General features: G+C 31.2%; 1 protein-coding gene and 1 long non-coding RNA gene across 4 annotated transcripts in view; both read left to right on the top strand.

The window, feature by feature from the left end:
• LOC129914494 (sodium-coupled monocarboxylate transporter 1) overlaps window positions 1-25,880 on the top strand; it is an 80,803-nt gene that overhangs the window by 29,831 nt on the left and 25,092 nt on the right. For all 3 annotated transcript variants that reach the window (XM_055993786.1, XM_055993784.1, XM_055993783.1), the window contains exons 3-6: window positions 9,957-10,116; window positions 21,640-21,705; window positions 22,093-22,144; window positions 22,198-22,265. In XM_055993786.1, the coding sequence (XP_055849761.1) occupies window positions 9,957-10,116; window positions 21,640-21,705; window positions 22,093-22,144; window positions 22,198-22,265 (346 nt within the window). The remainder of the gene's footprint in view (window positions 1-9,956; window positions 10,117-21,639; window positions 21,706-22,092; window positions 22,145-22,197; window positions 22,266-25,880) is intronic.
• LOC129914513 (uncharacterized) lies at window positions 4,454-6,744 on the top strand. Its single transcript, XR_008772192.1, has 2 exons — window positions 4,454-4,890; window positions 6,079-6,744. It is a non-coding gene; the product is annotated as an uncharacterized LOC129914513 (long non-coding RNA).

Raw genomic sequence — 25,880 nt, 5'->3', positions numbered from 1 at the left:
GGCGTGGCAACCGCCCATTTCCGCTGAGTTTTCATAAATTATTATAGAGCACTTCTGATTGTCGTAGAATCTTGAAATTTGGTAGAATGGTAGAGCTGGTAGTTTATACAAAGGAAAAAATTTTAAATTTTAGAATTTCAGCCAGGGGGCGTGGCAACCGGCATTCCCGCTGAATTTTCATCAAATATTATAGAGCACTTCTGATTGTCGTAGAATCTTGAAATTTGGTAGAATAGTAGAGCTGGTAGTTTACACAAAGGAAAAAATTTAAAGTTTGAGAATTTCAGGCAGGGGGCGTGGCAACCACCCATTTTCACTGAATTTTCATCAAATATAGAGATTTTATATTCTACAGCCATACATTGCAAAAAGTAGTGAAATCACAACAAAAACATTACTGTTAAAAAAAGAGCCAAGTTCTCCTATGTTGAAATTATGCTGGCACAAAAAGTACTGAGATGTAAAAGTGTACCAAGTTCTAAACTTTGGGTTCAAATTCGTATCAATAAAATTTTGATTGTTTACTTGGCAATTTTTGAAATAACTTTAAAAATCGATAATTAAGAAAAATTGTCAAGAGAACAATCAAAATTTTATTGATACGAATTTGAACCCAAACTTTAGAACTTGGTACACTTTTACATCTCAGTACTTTTTGTGCCAGCATAATTTCAACATAGGAGAACTTGGCTCTTTTTTAACAGTAATGTTTTTGTTGTGATAAGAACTTAATGGAATGTAAACGAAACGTTGCGTCAAAATTTGAAAGCGATTGGCAAAGAACATTTCGAGATTTGCTATTAAAAGCAAATAAACATGAGATATACCAAACACGTTGATTTCAATTTCAGATTTTTCAAAGAAGAAAAGAGATATTTAAAAGATTTAAACGGATTTAGAAAGACAAGATTTAGTTCTATTAGAAACCGTTACAAATTTATTTAAAACAAATAAATAAAAGCTAAGAAATAATCTCGAAAACTGGTAAAAAGCGGAATTTTCGATTTTCTAACGGGATTATCTCAAAAACGTGATGTGATAGAATTTTTTTGACTTCGGATTCGAGCTCAGCACACCAAAATCCTATAGAAAAGTATACCTTGGTTTCTGTAACAAAAAAAAAAGTTAATTTTGTTGACCAGTGTTATCAAATCCAAAAACCTTATTCTTAAATTCACCCCGGTAGTCGGTATGGCAGATAACCTACGATCTCAATGGATCGTAGACAGATTTGTACCTAATTGACTTCACTTCTGAACGCATTCATCTCTGTTTTGTGTTTTATTTTGGTTAAATTGCTCCGCGTGCGTGGAAGGTTTCTTAGCAATTTATTTTTATTTCTTAACAAAAATCATAGAGGAAGGAATACCTAGAGACGCGACTTCGGTTGGTTTTTCTCTTCCACCCTACAAGCTGCAATGAGAGGAAAAACTCCACAGTGCTTATATGTGGTAGTTTTTCCGTGCATTTTAAATGGCACCAACACATTCAACTGTGGAATTGAGCTCAAAACAATTAAAAACAATTTAAGTGCTCAGTAGAGGAATTAATTCATAAAAAAATAATATAATAAATTCAAAACACGAACCCTTTTTTTTATTTCTGTACATATTTATTGAAAGGTGGGTGTCTGGAGTGAGCTATTTGAGCTATTCAAGTTCATGTACAAACCAAAATCTTGTTTAAATTCAAAATTTGTGAGGACATCTACTGGTGAAAGGAACATTATAGCTTTCACACGTCATTGTATATATATTCTTAGAAATATATATACAATGCACACGTATTCACAGATAGGAAAATAAGAGAGATGTATACCAACAATGCCGTCTTTACCATAAGGGCACACGGGGCCCGTGCCCAGGGCCCCCATTCTCAGGGGGGCCCCGAAGGAACGAAAATTTCTCTCACACATTTATTTTCAAAACATTTTTGTCGGGCAGACCATCTACCAAAAAATTTTAGTTTTTATATGGCAACCAAATAAAGTTTTTTCTACACCTATACGGAAAATACAATATGTTTTCAAAATGAAAACAAATTATGTGGCGTTGTATGCGGACAAAAATTTAAATTTAAACGACCAAACCCAAATTAAATTTTCCAAAAAATAAGACAATAATATTTTCAAAAAACAAGAAAAATAACTTTTTTTTCCACTGTAGGTAAGATTATTTATTATTGATAAAAACAACGAATTCTCTTCCATTATCCTTAAATAATAATTTCGTTGGAAGTTCGCAATTAGCAAAACTGTCAAATTTGTAGTGCGTGTTCAAATCAGTGTAAAAATATGTGTAGATTCGTATTAAAAGACGAAAAAAGAATCAATTCGTTGGCAAAAAAACATCAATATTTTTTCCGTTGGAAAACGTTTAAAAAAAACTACTGCCGGCTCATCGACGGTACATCAATGTTGTGATAATTTTTTTTTTTTTAAGTTTTCTTAATTTTAATATTTGTATAAACCTTTTTATGTCAAAATATTCATAAAAATCGGTTGTGTCGTTTACATTAAGAAATCGGTTCTATGGCAAGTAGGTACCGTTAATAACGGTCCAAAAAAATATTTTTCTTATTTCAAAAGTGCGTAATTATTTGCAGCATTACATGTTTTTTTTTCAAAGCAAAATCCTTATCCGTTTTTGAGAAAATTGCAACATCTCGAAAACTTTATATTGGAGATATCCGTTAAAAAGGAGACATTAAAATAAAATAAAATAAAATAAAATAAAATAAAATAAAATAAAATAAAATAAAATAAAATAAAATAAAATAAAATAAAATAAAATAAAATGAAATAAAATAAAATAAAATAAAATAAAATACAATACAATAAAATAAAATAAAATAAAATAATATAAAATAAAATAAAATAAAATAAAATAAAATAAAATAAAATAAAATAAAATAAAATAAAATAAAATAAAATAAAATAAAATAAAATAAAATAAAATAAAATAAAATAAAATAAAATAAAATAAAATAAAATAAAATAAAATAAAATAAAATAAAATAAAATAAAATAAAATAAAATAAAATAAAATAAAATAAAATAAAATAAAATAAAATAAAATAAAATAAAATAAAATAAAATAAAATAAAATAAAATAAAATAAAATAAAATAAAATAAAATAAAATAAAATAAAATAAAATAAAATAAAATAAAATAAAATAAAATAAAATAAAATAAAATAAAATAAAATAAAATAAAATAAAATAAAATAAAATAAAATAAAATAAAATAAAATAAAATAAAATAAAATAAAATAAAATAAAATAAAATAAAATAAAATAAAATAAAATAAAATAGAATAAAATAAAATAAAATAAAATAAAATAAAATAAAATAAAATAAAATAAAATAAAATAAAATAAAATAAAATAAAATAAAATAAAATAAAATAAGATAACGGCTCTTGGAAATCACGTACAAATCGTCTATACCGAGTTTTTAGCGAATCTATCAATCCGTTTGAGCTCTTTTTTCCAATTCTTCAAACAGAAACTTATAACCGGTACAGGGAAATTATTGGCAGTATAAAATGTACAATTATTGGCATTGGCAACGTTTGATGTCTCAATGCGCGTATTATTGGCACCCCCTACCAATAATAAAGACACTAGGTACTTTATATGGAACGATATATTGGCAGCCCTTTTTAACCAACCATTGCTTTTTAGCCAACCATTGTACCTATTTTACTTTCCAAAAGGGCCCCAAATTCTTGTGTCCCCAAGGGCCCCAAGATAGTTAAAGACGGCCCTGTATACCAATTATCTGAAATTAAATTTGCGGGTGTTTTAGGCAAGGGGGGTACGAGTCGGTTCTCTAGGTATTCCTTCCTCTATGACAAAAATAAACATTTTGTGGCCAACATTTGAACAAAAACACATGAAACAGGTAAGTACCTATGAATTTATCTTATTACTATAATAAATAAGTAAGTAGCATCCAATTAAAAAAGTTTCGTATGTGTTTATTATACTTTTATATGTTTACGAAGTTTGTTTTTTGTTTTTATAATAATTTTTTCTTTTTTTTTTTGCGTTTTTTCCAAAACACCATATATGGGTTATCATGCGTTGGCGACTTACATTACTGATTTTTGTGCGATTTTTATTGTTTTTTTTTGTAAAATGAATTCGAAGACTTTCTATGGATAAAATAAGTGTGTTGTGTGTAAATGCTAAAACTGGTGAAGGTGATTGCTTTCGAAGTGATAACGATCTAGCTTCAGATTCTGGCCCTTCTTAACATCAAACAAGCCATATCCGAGCACTTATGCAAATCTGTATACATAGAGGAAGGAATACCTAGAGAGCCGACTCGTACCCTCCTTGCCTAAAACACCCGCAAATTTAATTTCAGATAATTGGTATGTACATATATATCTCTCTTATTTTTCTCTTGTTTTCCTATCTGTGAATACGTGTGAAAGGTATAATGCGTTTAATACCTTCCTTTCACCAGTAGATGTCCTCACAAACAGGTTTGTGCTTTGAATTTAAACATGATTTTGGTTTGTACATGAACTTGAATAGCTCAAATAGCTCACTCCAGACACCCACCTTTCAATAAATATGTACAAAAATAAAAAAAAATGGTTCAAGAGGATGCCCTTTAACTTTGGCAGGTGATCAAAGCAGATATGGAACAAAACAAAGCTGACGGAGTTATATATAAGTTACGGAAGTCCAGCCCCACCTAATCCCGAAACTCCAAATCACTCACAACAACCAAGGGCAAAACCCGTTGAATTCAGTGCGAACTGAAAACATCGACCATATCCCTCAATGGCAAACAAAAACGCTAATATGTCAAATTTGCGGACTGAAGACGTACACAATGTGTAGAAAATGCAGAGGCGGATTTACAAATTTTCAAGGTATAGGCTTTCCAGTTTTTGCCGCCCTTGCCAGTTATTTTTTTTTTATACCACTCATACAAATTTTTACGATATAGCAAATTACTCGAAAACGGCTCTAACGATTTTGATTTAACTTTGCAGACGTAATACTCAAAGCAATCTCAAATAAGTCAAATAACAAAAAAATTTTCATTTTATAAAATTTTACCCTAAATGGCGGATTTCTTAAGAAAAAAAATTTTATCTCGGTTATTTATGGAATATTCTCAACAATGTTATACCATTTTGAAAAGAGAATTGAACACACCAACTTTTTAGTTAACTTGCCGAAACATCGTAGTGCATTTTTTTTACACTACGATTCATTGAATTAGAGCCGTGTAAAAATTTTTAGTACTTAGTTGGGCAAGATTTGTAGTCATGGCACATGAAAAACCGTCACAGGGTGACAAATTTTTCGATTTTTTTTCGAATGCCCATAACTCACAAAATATATGGCTGCGATTTTTTTAATTATTTTTCTGATAACTGTCACCACCTACCCTATCTACCGTTTTCGTTTCGACGTTAACTTTTGGGACACCCTGTTATTTATAAACAAGCCAGTTCGTAGCCTCCAACCAGTTGTTGGACTGGCATGTATGGATTGTTAGTGGGAAAAGGGGAATACATTCACCCCTATAACGTAAGTCGTTTGTACTAAAACGACACAAAAAACGACTCACTCTGGACGCCTAAATCTAAGCTTAAGTAAAGCAATTATCGTGTCATAGGAAAGAGGGGCGAAGAGCGAAGGGGACTGCCAAGATAAATTTCAAATTTAAGACAAATTGTACCTCCCAGAGCAAGCATTTAAGTATACAAACGACTAACGTAATATGGGGGATTTTCTCATACAAAGTATGGGCTAAAGGCGCAGATGCCGATTACTAGTTGAGGGGCGGGGAACTTGCTATTTTAGTCTAGAATATGGAATGTGCAATGACTAATAAGAGAAAAAAGTCATTGGAAAGTTTTTTTACAGAATTCTATCTGGAAGACATCAGAAAGTCGTAAAAATGTGTAAAAAAATAAAAATTTCTATGTAATACCTTTTTTCAACCCTTAATAAAGCTAAACAATTGTTAAAAAAAATTATTTCATTTCTGTCATAATTCATGCAGTAGAGGGTTAATATTAATCACACTCCCTTTCTTTTTTCCTCAGGTAATGCTCAAGGATTGGAAACAGCAACTAGAGGAAGATTATTTTACATCGAAGAATTTGGCTTCTATGGTCTAAGAAGATAAGGTATGATCATTAGAGTCGCCATTTTACAAAATGGAGTAATAAGTTTTTGACGTTTAATTTGGCAAATTCAAAAGCAACAACATTTTCCAAGAAAAAATTTTTAACAACAACAATTTCAATAGGGCAGCGTCAAAAACTTAGGAAGCCATCTTTTTGTCTTTTATCTGACAGTTCTCGATACAGACTTTTTTCTAATATAATGATCATACCTTCTCTTTTTATACCATGTTTGACTTCACCCTAAGAGCCTCAATCAATGAAAATCAATTCAAAAATGGCTTAGAAAAAAAAATTTTGATTTCAACACAGGCACAGAAATTCGAACGTTTGGGCATCGAAAAAAATGTTATTTTGGCACGTAATAAATTGATAGCGGTTTAAATTGCGTTTTTCTCGAAATGAGTTCGAATGGACTTGTGCTGTTTTTCCACTGGATCCTTCATATATTTCAACTTATTTTTTTTTTTTGTTGAAATAATCGATTTCAAAGTTAAAAATAGACAAAAAAAAATTAAAAAACTCATTAATTACTATTTTTGTCCAGAGTGTGAATTTTAATAAAAAATTGACTCATATTGAAAACTGCCTCAATTGATTCCTATTCTATGCCTTCTAGGTTTTGAGAAAATTGAAAAATAAAAAAAAAAATAAAATAAAAATAATTTGGAAAAAGACAAAATCTGATAAAATTATTTAAAAATCAAAAATGGGTAAAAATTTGACGAAGCTAGAAATTTTTCAATGGGTGAAGGTCCAAAAAACCGTTTATTGCCCCTAACTCCAGATTTTGGAGGTGTTAGGGACTTTTTAAATACCGTTTCGTAATCAGTGTGACTAGCTCTATAAAACGTGATAGGTCTCCTCCCGCGTATATTTTAAAACCTGATTTTTGTAACACAGTGTTATTTGACCCTTAATAAGGAACTCGTGAATTTGTTTAGCTGAAACCCTATTAAGAAATTTAGCACCAAGGCTATGGCATAGATTTGGGTGCCACAGCTGCCCTTCTATAAGAGATTAACTTCTCAATGAATCGTGTCCTGCAAATCTATCAGTGTCTTAATTTCCATGTAGTGTCGCATCCGGACACACGAACTATGTTTCTGTCGTCGCAGATACTTTAGTTCTTGTATCCATAGCTACCATAGCCGTATTTAGGGGGGGGGTTTTGGGTGTTTAACCCCCCCCGAAAATTTTTTTCAGAAAATCAAAAGATACCTATATTATAAATATATACAAGTCTAATATGTGCAGCACTAAATGATTTGTTTTTGTATTTTAGTGATTTGATTACCTATATGAAAATCTCCCTTAAAATCACTACCAATTTTGCATCGTTGCAGAAGCTGTCGATGAAGTTTGTATAAAGGAAAACAAAAATTGTTTGGTCCATTACAAAGAGTTTTTATCTCTTTGACCATTTCCTTAAGCACTATGTTAACACCTTAAAATGCTCTTTTAAGAACCCTTTAAATACCACAATTACTTATGCAGGGTTTTTGGTGCCGAGACTAAACTATGCTTTTTCAAAGGGTTTCGGTGGCCGAACTCGAATCCAAAGACGGACTTATTCGATCACATCTCGTTTTTGAAATATTACCCTTAAATCTATTTAAATCTTTCAGACATCTTTTCCACTGTCCGAGATATCTTCAGTTGCTTATTACCCACTTTTGTTCTATGTTAACCTTAAATCCAGTATGTAAGCGAAAATAAATGTATCGATTTATTCAGAGACCAACGCTAGGAAATAATCTCGAAAACTGGTAAAAAGCGGGATTTTCGATTTTCTAACGGGAATATCTCAAAAACGTGATGTGATAGAATTTTTCTGACTTCGGATTCGAGCTCAGCCTATAGAAAAGTATACCCTGGTTTCTGTAACAAAAACCTTGTTGACCAATGTAATTAGCTCATGTCAAACAACTTGGATTATTTAAAATTTTGGTTTTTAAGTATTGCTAATTTCATTTAGAACTCAATAGATAGAATGTACCTGTCAATTTTCTGCTACAAAATTTCAGTGCAAGAAAAAGTCAATTTTTCAATGTTTTATATATTAAATTGTACGAAATAATTTTTTTTATAAAGCCTTAGAATGGTTAAAATTTGTTTCTTAAAAAAAATTTTCTTGCTCGCTCACGCTCGCAATTTATATCAACCAACTTATCACTCTTTGTACCTACAAAACTAGAGATGCCGCTGAATATTCGGCCATTTTTAAATTCGTTTACCGTAAGCAGGGCTTTTTTAAACTTTTAACTACGAATTCCTCTCCTAAAAAATACTTAAAAAGGATATTGGCAAATTTTTCGCTTCTACACAGTTCAAATGACTATTTGATTTAGCGGGATTTAGAATCGACTGCAGTTAGATATTGTTGATACAAAGTATTGTGATTTCTAAAAAAAAATTTTCTTTGGTGTGGGCTAACCCCCCCCGAAATGAAATCCTAGCTACGGCTATGATAGCTACATACAGTATCTAAAACTTAATCATATGAACATTTTGAATTCTTGTCTAATGGTTGGTACTTATTCTAAGTCGGGGTCACCAATTTGGAAATAAAAGATATTTTATATCTTATTAGTACAGGTAATATAAGCGTTTAAAAAAGTAAAAATTTTTACACTCATGAAACTAAGGATAAGAATTAAGGATAAGAATCAAGGATAAAAAAGTCTATAAGAAAAAGTTGTGTGGAAGGGTGTTTTTTCGCAGACAAAAGGGCGGGGGTGAAGGTCAAAAATATAGTGAAGAAAATTGTTTGTGGAATATCATCATATGACACATGTTTTTTAGGTATTTTTTGATGCTGAATCTAATGACATAAAAATAAAGTCAATACGATTGCTCTAAGACAAGTTATTGCCGTTTAAAAACAAGCGTGCTTGTTTTTTGACCTCAACAGGTATGTAAAATATAACCGAAACCCATGTGAAAAACATTTTACACTGATGGAATTCGGGATAAAGGTTTTAGATAAAGCAGGGACAAAGAATTCATAAAGTTCTTAATTATATTTTTGGTGAAATGGTGTTTTTTTGATGGGCTCAGTTATGTGTGAGAAAGGTATCATAATAGCTGACTTAAATTTTGTTAATTTTCTAAACTTGGTGAAAAAGTGTTGTTTGTAATAAGAATTAAGAATCTATAAAGTGTACAAAATTATTTTGAGTGAAAGGGTGTTTTTTTTAAGAAATGATGAAATTCGGAAATATGACCACAAAAACTGGGAACAAATTGTTACACCAATGAAAATTGGTAAAAATGTTTCATTTATGACAGAAACCAAGAATCTAAGCAGTCTATACAAATATTTTAGGTTAAAGGGTGTTTTTTTGGGAAAAAGGGAAAATCCGCTATAAGTCCGATAAAATCAGTGGTATAAATGGTACCCTTACGAAATTTATTAAAAAATGTTGTCTTTCCCATAGGAAATACGAATAAAACAAGTGTATAAATTTTTTTCATTTAAAAGGATGTTTTTTTTAAGGTATAGAGAAAATATGGGTATATTTGAAAAAATGAGTAATACAAGAGTAGTATTAGTGGTACCCTATTGCAATTCACCAATTATGTTACTTTTGAGATTAGAAACAAGAATCTAAAGTGTCTATACAAATTTCACGGTTCACGATCACAATATTTAAAGTAAAATATAAACAAAGTTTTAATAAGTAATATTAAAAAAAGGAGTAACTATCGCCTCATGTTTTATTTAATTTTGCGTGAAATTTTTGCGCAAAAATATTTAGTTTGGTACTTACTATTTTGTTTTCTATTATTTACAGTTTCGTCTCAGGAATTTCTTTATTAGGAACATCAACCGAAATTTATGTCTATGGAACACAATATGCCTTTATATTTATTGCTATTAGTATTGCTGCATTTATTTCATGGTACATCTTCCTGCCAGTCTTTTGTAATTTACAATTGACTTCAACTTATGAGGTAAGTTTCCTATGAATATGTTCAATGTATGTTGTAATGTAAAATCCCAGATAATAAATTTAATAATAGTAATTATAATTTATTATCTGTGATAAAATAAAATGTAATGCGGAACTTGCAAGCAACTACATTTGCAAGCTCCACAAGATGAATAAAACATCTGTAATTCAAGGGTACAGAAGGGTACCTAAGCTGTCCAGTTGGTCTCATTGAACATCACGTTACTTGTATAAACGAAGACTTGGAGAGCATTTCACGTTGGTCTCAATATCATGGCCTCTTATTAATCCCTTTAAAATCAAATTGACTTGTCGTTTCACGAAAACCATTAGATTTATCTTACTTTCCTTTGATTGTACTAAACAATATTCCAATTCCGTACTCCGAGACAGCTAGAAATCTGGGTATTCTCTTTAATCGCAGTCTAACATGGGATAATCATATAAATGCAGTTATTGGTAAAACATACGATGCTTTATGATCCCTTGGGGCGACCCAGTCTTTTACCCCTATCAAAACTCGAATTATGCTGCTGAAAACATTGATAGTGCCAATTCTTACTTATGGCCGTGAAGTATATAGTTCGTGCAGTTTTGAAAGCAAGCGTCGATTAAATGTTGCTTTCAACAGCTCAATTCGTTATATATATATATGGTAAACGTAGATATGAACATATTTCAGCATTTTCATTTAGGCTATTCAACATGACATTTAACAGCAATCTTTAGAAATAATTGCTAATCCTATCAACACATTTCCTTGTACGGGCCCAGTTACTGATGGACATTTTATTTCACCTATTGAGTCAGGTTTAAAAATAGTTGAAGGACACAGAACACTTTTTATTTCGAAACTTGCTCCATCTACAAACGCTTTTGATGTGAAATGCCATACTAAATCTAAGATTGGAACATTAAATTCTGTAATCGTTGAAAAAATTCTCCATCGCAACTTTTCTAAATATTCATCATTTAAAATTAAAGTTCCTGACTCAATTTTCTACATCCTAAACTCAATTTCTTTCTGGCCGAATGGAATAGTCATGCATGAGTATCAAAATAGAAAATCAAACCACAACTCTCAAAATTTTCGAAAACGATTGACAATGCGCAGCCAAAGCAGCTACAAAAATTAATGATTTATTACCAGAACGTAAATGGCCTCCGGACTAAGACCAACAAGGTCTATAAAAATATAAATAATATGCCTCATGATGTTCTCATACTCACAGAAACCTGGCTAAATAATTCTTTTGCTGACACAGAATTATTCGATTCCAATTTTCGCCATAACGACAATATTATAGTAACTGTTGGAGGAGGTTTGTTAATAGCCGTTCGTAATCATCTATTTTGTAATCTTGTCGACGATTTTTTGGACTCCAGTCTTGAAATAATTTGCGTTAAAATATCAACTCCGGCTGGATATTTATATGTTGTTGTTTGTTACATCCCTCCTTCTTCCACTTGTGATGTCTACAACAAACTTATCGATTGCTTAGAATCTATAAGCGACAAAATTGAGCCTTCTGATGAACTTTTTGTTATTGGTGACTTTAATCTACCAAATCTTGAATGGACAAAATCGCCGGAACTAGAATGTTATCATGCCGTTAATGCGTCGAGTAACAACGAAGCTCTTTTTATCGATGGAATGACTTCATTTGGACTTCATCAATTAAGCAATGTCAAAAACCAATTTGGTAGAATCTTAGACCTTGTGTACTTTTCTGACCTCAATAATTCTGATGGAACTACATTACTCGCTGATACGAAGCTCATTGAAGAAGATCGTTATCATCCTGCGTTATCTATTTCGTTAAACTTAAATATTATTAATGTAAGTCATAATTGTAAGAATATGCATGAATTCAACTTTAAAAAATGTAATTTTTCCGTACTCTACGACTTACTGAATGAGATTAACTGGAATATCTTGTTTTTGAATGTTAGTCTTGATGAAATGGTGTTTCGTTTTTATAAAATCTTGTTTGATTGTTTCTTAGAAACTATTCCGTTACGAAAAATTAGACATTTAAGTAATACTCCACCGTGGTTTGATCAACATATTAAAACTCTTAAAAATAAAAGAAACAAGTCTTGGGTGAAGTTAAATCGATCCTGGAGTGATGAAGCTCAAAATGAATATGATAGACTTAAAGATGAATTTATTAACTACTCTAATTTCCTTTATTCGGACTTCATATTTAGAACTGAAGATGATCTTAAATCTAATCCACGAAATTTCTGGAAATTTGTAAATCTTAAGAGAAAATCTGATGGTTACCCAACTAATATGAGCTACCAAAATGTAGAAAGTCATTACCCAGAGGACATAGCAAATATGTTTGCCGAATATTTTAAATCTGCTTTTGATGCATCTTCTTCTTCTTGTGATACTTATTGTAATACTTCTACTGTTGATGAGTTTTTACATCTTAATTCAATTGACTTTGCTATTTCTGAGGCAACTATCTTAGAGTACATTAAAAAAATAGATGATTGTTTAAGTCTCGGTCCTGATGGTTTTCCCGCTTTTATGTTAAAAAAATGTGCAATATATATCGTTGTCCTAGTATTGAAGTGCCGTATACGCCATTTTTACATTTTTGGGAAATCGCATTTAAATGTTCGGAAGATAATTGCGAAAGAACTAACCGCTGGTATTTTTTGAAATTTTAGTATGATATATAATTAAAATGTGTCTTTTATATACATGTTATTGGACATCTGCAATTCGTTTAGTTTTCAAAATATTTAAATTTTTGTCCAAAATGAGTTTGCCGTATACGCCATGAAAATCACAAGTTTCTTTTATTCATATGTCAAAAAAAACATAACGTACGTCAAAACAATTCTCAAAATTTTCTTGCATTGCATGAAAAATTTGACGTAAATGCCAAAATTTCTTGTTTTTGTCAAAACAATAGTGAATATCTGGGCAAAGAAAAAAGATAAAAAAAAAAACGGATAGCAGATTTGAAAAGAGCAACTTCGAAAACATACGACTGCATACCTAGTTCAAAAAATGCAATTTGGCGTATACGGCACTCCAATACTAGGGCGACGATATGTCATACCCGTTATATATACTCTTTAATCAATCTTTAAAAAACTGTAAATTTCCGACCCTTTGGAAAAATGCACTTCTTATCCCTACTCACAAGAAAGGTAAAAAAAACTTAGTTTTAAATTACAGACCAATAGCTAAACTATCTGCTATTCCTAAAATGTTTGAATCTATTATTTGTGATACTTTGTCTTTTCATTGTACCTCCGTTTTATGTGACAATCAACATGGCTTTGTTAAAAAGAAATCGACTGTAACAAATTTGTTAGTTTTCAAAATGTTTACTACATTTTCTATTGACGCGTTTGAAAAAAAAACAACAAGTTGACTGTATTTTTACTGACTTTAGCAAAGCATTCGACAAACTTAGCCACCATGTATTGTTAAGTAAACTTAAAAAAATAGGTCTTAGCGACAGATTTGTGCTATGGATATCTTCATATCTAAAAGATAGGTTATATAGTGTTGTTTTTAAGAGTGAACGTTCTAAATGTTTTACAGTTAACTCCGGTGTTCCTCAGGGTAGCCATCTTGGTCCGTTATTATTTGTACTATTTATTAATGATCTTCCGTCAGTTCTTGTTAATTCTATGTCTCTTATATATGCCGATGATGTAAAAATTTTTCGTACAATTAACTCTGTTGAAGACTGTGATATTTTACAAAAAGAACTTCAAAGTTTCTGGGAATGGTGCAATATTAATTGTCTAGTTTTAAATATTGACAAGTGTAAAACAATGTGTTTTACACGCAAGAAAAATGTGATTGTCTATAATTAATCTATTAATTTGTCATCATTGTGTAATCTGTCTAGTTTTACTGACCTTGGGATAGTGTTGGACTCAAAATTAACTTTTATTGACCATTTTGACTACATTATTAAAAAATCTAACATGACTCTTGGTTTTATCAAAAGATTTGCTCGAGAATTTCGTGATCCTTATGTTTTGAAAACTCTATATGTCTCATTCGTAAGATCCATTTTAGAATATGGTTGCTTTATATGGGCTCCATATTATGCGGTTCATATAAATAGATTGGAGTCCGTTCAAAGAAGATTTATGAGATTTTGCTTAAGATTTCTACCATGGTCAAATCAAATTAACTTGCCACCTTACGCTCAACGTATTAAACTAATCTTCCATCTCTACCTAGTCACAGAGCGTATCTACAATTTTGTTTTATTGTCGGTATAATCAATGGATCGATTTCAGCTCCATCGATCCTTTGTCGATTGAATTTCATTGCTAGTCAGTATAGTTTGAGAAGGATCGATTTCAGCTCCATCGATCCTTTGTCGATTGAATTTCATTGCTAGTCAGTATAGTTTGAGAAGGCAGTTGCCAATTTCTAACATTTACAGTAGATCAGACTACGGTGCTAATAGTCCTTTAAATCTTTTAATCAATATTTACAATAAAAATTCAAATATAAATAACTGCAGCTATGACAATGTTAAATCACTAAACTTTAGAAAAATATTCTTTTTTCAAAATAATCCATAATGTACCTTCATTAGATGTAAATTTTTCTTTTATTTTTCCTTTGCAATAATGTAATGTATAATATATAATTATAATTTTAGTTTTTAAGAAAAATGTGACTATATATCGTTAGTAATTAACGAAATAAACTAAATAAATAAACAGTTTCCTTGAGCTTCGTACCTACCCTATTTCTGTTTTTCGATATCTTGCTGACTCATGAACCCCACTATCTGTATGAAAGACTACAAATGGCCTCGTCGAGTAGATCTCATCACTCATACATCTACGATACTCATCCTAAACATCGGAACGTCAGTTTTTTATAAATAGTGTTCATCTATGGAATAATCTTCCACGCGATATAAGAAGAATCAAAGATGCGCGAAAAGTGAAGAAAGAATTTAAAAATTATCTATCATCTTAAAATGTTTGAACAGACAAGTAACCTACAAACAAGTAATGTTTAATCTTTATTTAAAATTAACTTAATTAACTTTTGAAATTTTTTAACTATTTTATATTATCCTTATATATTTGTAATAATAGCTTCTCACTAGCTTATAAGATATTAAGTAAACGAAATAAAATTGAAATTGTAAATTGCTTGTAAGATTAGGTAGTTATAAATATGAAGTTAAAAGAATAGTCAAGTCACTTAAGCAAATATAGTCCACTGGGTATTAATTAGTTAATCACAAATTACAATAACTAGCCGACCCAGCCCTCGAAATTCGAGTGCAAATTTCTTTATTCAATTTTTTTTATTTGCAACAACTTTGAACAAAATTAGACAATAATAGTTTCTCTATTTTGTAAAGTATTTGTTGTTGTGTTCTTGCGATTTGCTACACTTTTTGAAGACAAAATACACAGGAATTATTATACCTACGTTTTGATATATTTTAAACCTGATTTAGATATAAACACATATTAGGTGTGTTTTATTTTCCTCGTGCTCCAGATCAGATCATTGTTTTTATTAGCTTTACAACAAAAGTAGGATTTTGTTTGGTATTGTTTCGCAAATAAATTCATGATCTGATCTGGATCACGAGGAAAATAAAACACAGCTATTATTATCATTTTACAATCATAACATTGATATTGGTTCATATAATTATAAAATTGTTTCGGAAAATAATTGTTTTTCGAGGTCTTTTTTTTTTGTTTTTTTTTTCCATATAGAAACATTGAACGTCATAACGAAAAAAATCGGAAAGTCTGCTTTTACATGAAGACGCAAGAGTCAAGATTCAATGAAGAGTAAGGGAGAAAGAAAGTTCGAAAAAGAGGGATGGAAGATTTTTTACCCTGTGAGTCTCCGGTCGAAAATTTTGAGACTCATTTTGACGTCTCTCTTTGATCTTGTTCTTTTTTTTGCTGTTTTGCTTTAATTGATTTCGTCGGTGGCAGAGTTCGCTTCGTCGGATGTATATTATTTGGGTGTATACTAACTTTTATTAATTTATTTAAATGTTTTTGTTGCACATAGAGCCCCCTGATGTTGTTTTTTGTATATTTTGGTGCTTTTTTTTAAATAAAAATAGATACGAAAACGAGAACAAGATAAAATAAAAAAAATAGCTGTTAAATTTGCGTCTTATAAAAATTACTACGTCTGCTTTTACATGAAGACGCAAGGCGCAGAAATTATCTTCGAATTTCCTTTTGATTTTCCCTTCGGTAAGTCGCGCGCTTCTACACGTAGTAATTTTTATAAGACGCAAATTTGACAGCTATTTTTTTTATTTTATCTTGTTCTCGTTTTCGTATCTATTTTTATTTAAAAAAAAGCACCAAAATATACAAAAAACAACATCAGGGGGCTCTATGTGCAACAAAAACATTTAAATAAATTAATAAAAGTTAGTATACACCCAAATAATATACATCCGACGAAGCGAACTCTGCCACCGACGAAATCAATTAAAGCAAAACAGCAAAAAAAAGAACAAGATCAAAGAGAGACGTCAAAATGAGTCTCAAAATTTTCGACCGGAGACTCACAGGGTAAAAAATCTTCCATCCCTCTTTTTCGAACTTTCTTTCTCCCTTACTCTTCATTGCATCTTGACTCTTGCGTCTTCATGTAAAAGCAGACTACGTGTAGAAGCGCGCGACTTACCGAAGGGAAAATCAAAAGGAAATTCGAAGATAATTTCTGCGCCTTGCGTCTTCATGTAAAAGCAGTCAAAGCTATTTCTCAAGTCCCAATGTCTTTAGTTCGAAATTCGAAAATTTCTTCTTAGGTTCTCGTCTTAGCTTCTAGATGTTTTTATTTCTAGAAGGGATAGGTTGTTATTTATCGCACTTCCAGTTGCAATGGTATTTGTGGTATTCAGTTTCTCACAAATGAATGCGTTCAGATATTAATTAAAGATATGTTCACTTTTTTTAAAGGTGCGTTCAGATGTTGATCTTCACAGCATAAGGTAGTGTATTCAGATCAGACATTTATCTTAAAAGTAGTTCAGTAATTCATTTATATTCATATATTTTAGAATATGAAAGCCTTATTATGAAACCAGGGGGACATTTTATTTTCAAGGAAGAGTTGAAGCAGTGGACAATTAGGGTGGTCGTTATTTTTAAAAGTCGAGCAATTTTACTGAGCACCCTATTTTTTTGTTCCTTTACATCTTAAAACACTATCCTATTTTTTACTTGCTCTATAGGGCAAGTATTGGTTTCGTGTCGAAAAAAAAAATTGAGGTTTTAATCAAAACCAACATTACGATGATGGAGAATTCCGAAAAAGTGGGTCTCGCAATTCCGTCCGTGCGTCTGTGCGTCTGTGCGTCTGTGCGTCTGTGCGTCTGTGCGTCCATCTGTACACATTTCCACAGCCTAAACGGGTGGACGGATTTTCTTCAAATTTGGTACAGATGATTTTTATGAAATTCTGAAAGTTGGTTTTTTTTTGTTTTTTTCTATCTCGTTTAGAACGTATACCTCCCATACAAAAAAATACGATATTGCAAATTTCTCGAAAACGGCTCTAACGATTTTGATTAAACTTTGTATACGTAATATTTAGTGCAGTGGCAATAAAACTGCATTTTTATTTTTTCTCAAAAAAGTCAAATAACAAAAAAAATTTTTTTCATTTCACAAAATTTTTGCCCTAAATGTCGGCTCTTCCCCAATATCATTTTTTTTTTTTTAATTTAGAGGCAGCTTTTAATATCTACAAGTAGACTAACATAAAAGTGCTTTGAACTGCAAGAGCAAGTACGTGCGACCCCAGTCGTGCATTTTATTTTTTTTACGACCATGTTAACACGTGTCGCTCTGACCTTAAAGTTAACGCTCTTGCGAGAGTAGGTACTTTCACAGTATGAAGTTTTTTAAGAATTTAATGAAAATGTTTTTTTGTTGTCCCTAAGCAAGCGTAGGTGTCATTTAAAGTGCAGTTCATTGCTTCTGGCTATAAAATATTGCAATAGCTTTTGTTTTTTTTTTTTTGTTACACTATCAGTTCATAGCCGAAGAGCGCTTATAGCAAGCACCGTCTTGCGACCATTTGCCAACACAAAACTGTGTTATCCGGCTCATCACTTAGTGCAGTGTTAGTAGTTAGTAAGCAAATAATAACTACAAAAAAACGTACACTAAGATAAAAACATTGAATTCAATATTAGATAAAACAAACATTAAAGAAATACAAACAAAATAATTACTTGAGCAACAAAAAAGACATAAAAATAAACACAAACATTTATGAGCGTGGTACATTGGTTTTTAAGACAGTTTTTAATCTATTTTTATTAAAGTTTAAATCAAAAAGGTTTGAATTTAAATTTAGAAGTTTACACATGCGTGTTAAAGGTTCATGCAAGCCATAATTTGTTCGGTGTGGTGGAATATTCATTAAATCCAAGCATCGGAGGCTATAAGCATCCCCTCGATAGTTAAAACCAACAGATTTAAGTAAATTTGGTGCATCAATTACGCCTGTGATTAACTGGTGAATGAAGATTATGTCATTGTTAACCCTCCTTTGAGCCAAAGTTTGAATCTGAAGGAGATTAATCCGATGTTCATAAGGAGGAAGATTATAAGGCAGTCCTTTTAAGGCGAAACGAATGAAATTACGTTGTACTGATTCCAGTCTTACATTATGGGTCTCGTAAAAAGGAGTCCAAACTTGCGATGCGTACTAAAGGTGGGGGCGTACTAAACAATTGTAGAGGGAAAGAGTCAAATAAGGATCTTGAAATTCTTTTGACCAACGCTTCACAAAACCTAGAATAGAGAAGGCCTTAAATATAATCCAAACATTTATTTATTTAAAATAATATTTGTTTTTCTAACGGTATTTATGAAAATATCACTTCAAAAAGGAAAAATTTGGCATTGGTTGGATTCTTATTTACTAAGCCTTGTAGAAGCGAATTCTTAAAACTTCAAACTCAAAGCGGCACGTGTTAATGTTGTCCGATTTTCTTGAAATTTTTTTTGTACACTTTTTAATTGCATAGGAACAATAAAATCGGGTGCTCAGTATAAAATAGGGACCACCCTAATGGACATCTTAGGAAAAAGAAATTAGGATTTCATTTATGGACAAAGCCTTATTTCAGGAGTATTTCCGATACATAAATTAAAGTTTTGTGCTGGCTTGGAAAATGCATTTAGACCGGTATTTATAACATAATCTACAATTAAATAAGTAAGTAGGCGTATTCATGCAACCTGGAAAACTCTACCATATTCATGAAATCCCCTAATACTACGTTTCCACCTACCCTAAATCTGAGATTTAGCTAAGTATAGTCTAAGAGCCCAGAGCAGATTTTGGGAGTTTTTGGATAACCGAAAATGGGTCATATGTATGTGTAGATAATAGCGTCCTGATGAAGAATTCGAAAGTCTGGCAGGTTTATTTCACGGCATTCTACGGTTTATGGGGAGTTGAAAAATGCATTTTTTCCGATTTTTGTGTCGAGTATATAACCACTTTACCACCACGTGGTTTAAACGTCTGGCACTAATTTATTTTTTATCAAGGGGTAGTGGTGATTTTTTAATAGGTACCACCAGACGGTTATATATCTTGCAAAAAATAATATTCTGACTTTTGTATGAAAATCGCCATTTTGTGACTCTTCAAGGACGTCTGGCGGGGGTAATGCCGTGGTTAAAACGTCTGGCACTAATTTATTTTCTATCAAGGGGTAGTGGTGATTTTTTAATAGGTACCACCAGACGGTTATATGTATATCTTGCAAAAAATAATATTCTGACTTTTGTTTGAAAATCGCCATTTCGCGAATCTTCAAGGACGTCTGGCGGGGGTAATGCCGTGGTTAAAACGTCTGGTACTAATTTATTTTCTATCAAGGGGTAGTGGTGATTTTTTAATAGGTACCACCAGACGGTTATATATCTTGCAAAAAATAATATTCTGACTTTTGTATGAAAATCGCCATTTCGCGACTCTTCAAGGATGTCTGGCGGGGGTAATGCCGTGGTTAAAACGTCTGGCACTAATTTATTTTTTATCAAGGGGTAGTGGTGATTTTTTAATAGGTACCACCAGACGGTTATATATCTTGCAAAAAATAATATTCTGACTTTTGTATGAAAATCGCCATTTCGCGACTCTTCAAGGATGTCTGGCGGGGGTAATGCCGTGGTTAAAACGTCTGGCACTAATTTATTTTCTATCAAGGGGTAATGGTGATTTTTTAATAGGTACCACCAGACGGTTATGTATATATCTTGCAAAAAATAATATTCTGACTTTTGTTTGAAAATCGCCATTTCGCGAATCTTCAAGGACGTCTGGCAGGGGTAATGCCGTGGTTAAAACGTCTGGCACTAATTTATTTTCTATCAAGGGGTAGTGGTGATTTTTTAATAGGTACCACCAGACGGTTATATATCTTGCAAAAAATAATATTCTGACTTTTGTATGAAAATCGCCATTTCGCGAATCTTCAAGGACGTCTGGCAAGGGTAATGCCGCGAATAAAACGTCTGGGACCGAACTATTTGCAATCAAGGTATCGCCCTCTATCCGCTCTATATGAATTAAAGTGGTTATATACTCGACACAAAAATCGGAAAAAATGCATTTTTCAACTCCCCATAAACCGTAGAATGCCGTGAAATAAACCTGCCAGACTTTCGAATTCTTCATCAGGACGCTATTACCTCATTTTCGGTTATCCAAAAACTCCCAAAATCTGCTCTGGGCTCTCGGTCTAGTAGATTTAGAATAAAACTCGAGATTTAATCTAGGGTAGGTGAAATATAAAATCAAAATGTGGCAAATGCGGTCGACGGCGATTTATTTGAAGTCTTTTTGGAGCTGGAAACTGGAAAAAAGTATTTAAAATTATATTTATCTGTTTTATTTTAGTTTTTGTAAATAAATTCCCACCACTTGCGGTCGTTTTAATTTAATTTTATCATCAAAATTAAACATCAAAAGTTTTCCACATTTACCAGACACAAAATTGTGTGAATTGCGTTAAATAGTTAAATTCGTGTTAAATTTTTGACACTATTGAGATGAATAAAAATAAAAATTTTGACAGCTGCGTTTACCAGATTTACCATTTACCACATTTACCCGGAGTCATGAATACCCCTAGTAGGCAAGGGCGGATCCAGGATCCTCCAAAACTGGTTCATACTTAAAGCAAATCAAATTTTAAGAGTTGTTAAAATATATGAATAATAACAGAAAGAGCTTGAGTGAAACCAAAGATCATATAACTAGTACTTGATCTTTGATTATATCAAAGATCATATAACTAGTACTAGTTATTTGATCTTTGATTATATCCTCTAAGAGCATGTTTAAGGGTTATATTTGTCCAAATTCTCATGATAGGAATTTCAAAAATACGGCTTATGTATGTGCTACGCTTTGCGTTTGCAGGAAGTGCAATAAAACTATTTGTACCTAATATAATGAAATAAAAAGAAAATAAACAAGTGTTCTTGTATTTTTCAGTATTTTGAAATGCGTTTCGACAAACGAATACGTCTCTTCGGCTCGACTCTCTTTGCTATCGGAACCGTAAGTTATTTTATAACCAGTTATGTACATTAGGGTGGTCCTTAGAAAAACAAAATTGGGGACACCAGAGCCTCCTAGATTGTTTTTTTTTTCAAATTTTTATTCCTAATCCTTCCTGACCCTATTTCATTAAGAAGTTTATACGTATGAAAGATCAAACACCCACCATTTACCTAAAACTGGACACAGAATATCGCCAATGCTCTAGTAACTTCTTATCAAAATAGGGCCAGGAAAGGTTAGAGATAAAAATATGAAAAAATAGGGTATTTTTTTATTTCCTGATTTGGAACCAATCGTCGCACTCAATTTTCCCAAAAAAGTAAAATAAGGACCACCCTCATGTACGTATTTGATGCTTTTGGTCTGAATAATTTCTATTTGTAGACATTTTGGCTTCCAATTGTTATTTACGTTCCAGCACTCGCATTCAATCAAGGTAAGCCGTAATAAAATTACCATAGAAATGCACAATTTCAACTTTATTTTCAGTTACTGGTATAAACATTCATATAATCACACCTATAGTTTGTATCGTTTGCATATTCTATACCATGGTTGTAAGTATAAAATCGATTAAGGTGATTTTTGATAGTTCACAGTTAAAAAGCAAAATTGGTCTCTAAGGTGATATAGGGGAAGTGTGGCAAGACCGTTTTTGTACTATGTTGTATGAAAGAAATTAAAATTGCCTTTTGGTAAGATTGATTATTTCTGTAGCAAGTTAAGTTGAGACACCAAAGAGATACGGTAAATTTTGTGATTTTTCATCAAATTGTTATCGTTCATGTGAAAAGTCAGTTGTATAAGTCACTGAAAAAAATTTAATTTTTTATCTTTTTCTTTTTTTATTTTAGAAAGTGAATATGATGATTTTCAAATTGTCAAAGTTTTAGAAGATGAACGAAAATGAAAAGTGAAAAATTTTTTTGGTATTCAAACCAACTATTTTACCATATTTTGGGGATGTGGTCATATTTTTAGCGAATGCTATGCTGGATTAGGATTATTTTGATTCGTTCGATAATATTAGTCTTTGAGCTCTGTTGTAGAGTTTTGTTTTGGATTTAAAATCCGAACAAAGTTTTTAAAAAGAAAATTAACTGGGTAGGTACAAAAAAAAATCATCTCTTCAAGTCGCTGCTTACCAGCAGCGCACAGTGGTACCGGTTTCTAAGAAGGGCGGCCATAGTTGATTATGGTTAGGATAGCAACAAAATATACATGAATATGTGTGAGAATGTATTTTTTTACCAATAAAAAAGAATAATTCCAATGAAAAACGATTGATTTTTAAAAAAATCTTGTATTTTTAATAACAAAATGTAAAAAGAAGCCTTGAATCTACATATAGTCGAGTCAAATTAGACACAAAATTTGTAAAATCTCGGAATCCAGGGAAAGTCGATGCATCTGAAAAACGAGTATAGGGCTGCATTATAAAAGGGTCAAATAAGAAAGTTAAAAAAAAAATTTCACCGCTCTCGATTACAACAGTTTTTATGGACCGTTTACTGTCATTCCGTATGCAAGCGTCAATCGAAATTGCTGTCTCATTTTAGATTTTGATCAAACTTTGTAGGGATGTTCTCTAGGACTGTAAGCAAGCAAATCCATGATGATTTAATTTTAAGTTGCGTGGTTTCCCCGCTACCCGCATTCGAACTTTTTCAGAAGGTCATTTTTATGTTATTATAGCTTTCCGTCTAGTAAAGATATCTTTTTGTTTGAAACGCCATTTTAAAGCTTAAGAATAGTAATTTTTGAATAAAAATTAAAAAATTACGTAATAATTATTCCTGAATTAAAAATAATTTTTGAAAAACTGGTAATTTTGCTGATTTTTCATGGTTTTTGACTGGCTCCAGAACCTTGGCTATTATATGTAGGAAGCTTATACTTACCAAATATTAAATATTTTTCAACAAAATAAATCTAAAATGAACTCGACAGCTGTACCCCTCATGCAAAAATTTTAAGTTCAAAGTATTGAGTATTTAAAAAAAGCTAATTTTTATACTGTCATTTTCTACGATTTGACTAAACGAAGAAATGTGAAACTTACAGTGTGTTAAGTTAAGAGTACGAACTAAATTAAATATACTATTAGTTTCATGCTTCTATCTTATGTCAAACATAGTGCAATCATAGCCTTAAGTAGGGGTTATTTTGGCTTTTTAGCATTTTTGCGAATTTTCAAACAAGCGTTACACTAAGAAGATACGAAAATAACACAATTTTATTTAGAGGACTTAAAGTTAAAAGTTTCAACTTAACACACTGTTAGTTTCATGTTTCTATCTTTAGTCAAAACGCAAAAAATCATAGTATAAAAAAATATTTTTTCAAAAAACTAAAAATTTTGAACTTAAAATTTTTGCATAAGGAGTAGGTACAGCCATCGAGTTCATTTTAGATTTATTTTGTTGAAAAATATCTATATTTAATATTTGGTAAGTATAAGCTTCCTACATATAATAGCCAAGGTTCTGGAGCCAGTCAAAAACCATGAAAAATCAGCAAAATTACCAGTTTTTCAAAAATTATTTTTAATTCAGGGATAATTATTACGTAATTTTTTAATATATATTCAAAAATTACTATTCTTAAGCTTTAAAATGGCGTTTCAAACAAAAAGATATCTTTACTAGACGGAAAGCTATAATAACATAAAAATGACCTTCTGAAAAAGTTCGAATGCGGGTAGCGGGGAAACCACGCAACTTAAAATTAAATCATCATGGATTTGCTTGCTTACAGTCCTAGAGAACATCCCTACAAAGTTTAATCAAAATCTAAAATGAGAAAGCAATTCCGATTGACGCTTGCATACGGAATGACAGTAAACGGTCCATAAAAACTGTTGTAATCGAGAGCGGTGAAATTTTTTTTTTAACTTTCTTATTTGACCTTTTAGTACTGCAGCCCTATACTCACTTTACAGATGCATCGACTTTCCCTGGATTCCGAGGTATAAAGCTAATTTGACTCCACTAATACAAACAAATGATACGCTATTTTTTTAAATTATTTATTTGTTTTTTTTTTTCAATTTCAGTCAAATTTTTATGTTACATTTCAGATTTAAAGCTTGCTTAATATCATATATTTTTATAAAAATATGTACAAAAACTTAAGGAAAACTTAAAAAAAAAAAAAAATATTTTAAAAAAGTTTTAAATATGAGAAATATGGGTAAAATTGAAACAGTGGGTGTGAAAGAGTCAGCCGTAGCCCGTCGCACTTATTCGCAGACAGATTCAATTGCTTAAGAAACTACACATGCTAGAGAAAATTTATGCATATGAATCATGTATTTATATTGATGACAACATAGTTAAAAGTTTCGTTAAAGTGAGAAGAAAAACAAAAGTATGGAATTTGAACCTGACCTTTTCTAGTCTGTTTCTTATTGAAAATTTTAAATAAAATAGAATTGTAAACTCTTTAAATATAGTACATACCTTCAACTTTAAGTTCCATAACAAAAAAAAAATTTTAAAATAATTTTAACCGAAAAATACACTTAAAAGTTTATGTTGATTCGGGACCAAAAATATAGCATTGAAACCAGACTTTTTTCGACAACTTTTCATGGTCGATATGAAAAGTTCCGCTATTTTCTCAAAATTTCTGTTATGTCATCTTAAAGAATAGGCTTTTTATAACAAATATAACGAAAAATGGCGTCATTATATTGACATCGATATTTCGGCCTATGGCCTACTACGGAACCACTGTAAATGTGTCAAAATTGTATATGGGTTATACCTGTTTGTTTACCATATTTACGACTTTAAAAGGTTTGCCTAAATTTACACCGTTGAAGGAATACCCCTAATGGTATTTTGTACTAGAATAAATAACTCTTTACAAGCTTAGGTAACTTAAAATAACCTTCGAGACCCAATTTAAGAAAATCTAATAAATATAACTAAATGTGTTGTTGTAAACCTAAACCACTGGTATGTAAATACCTGGAAGAAATACTTGCCGTTTGATATTTCCAAAATATCTACCCTAAAACTAACATAATTTTGTTAAATATTTTCTGTTATAGCCAAGTACGCAGCTGAAGCGAAACGAAATTTTCCATACAAAAATAACACAACGAAATCTTGAACGAAATTTAATTAGTTTTGTTTGATTTTTAAAATTTATTTTCTGATGTTTTT

This window comes from Episyrphus balteatus, chromosome 3, assembly GCF_945859705.1.
Source record: "Episyrphus balteatus chromosome 3, idEpiBalt1.1, whole genome shotgun sequence".
Classification (NCBI taxonomy): Eukaryota; Metazoa; Arthropoda; class Insecta; order Diptera; family Syrphidae; genus Episyrphus; species Episyrphus balteatus.
This window is presented reverse-complemented; position numbering and strand designations above follow the sequence as displayed.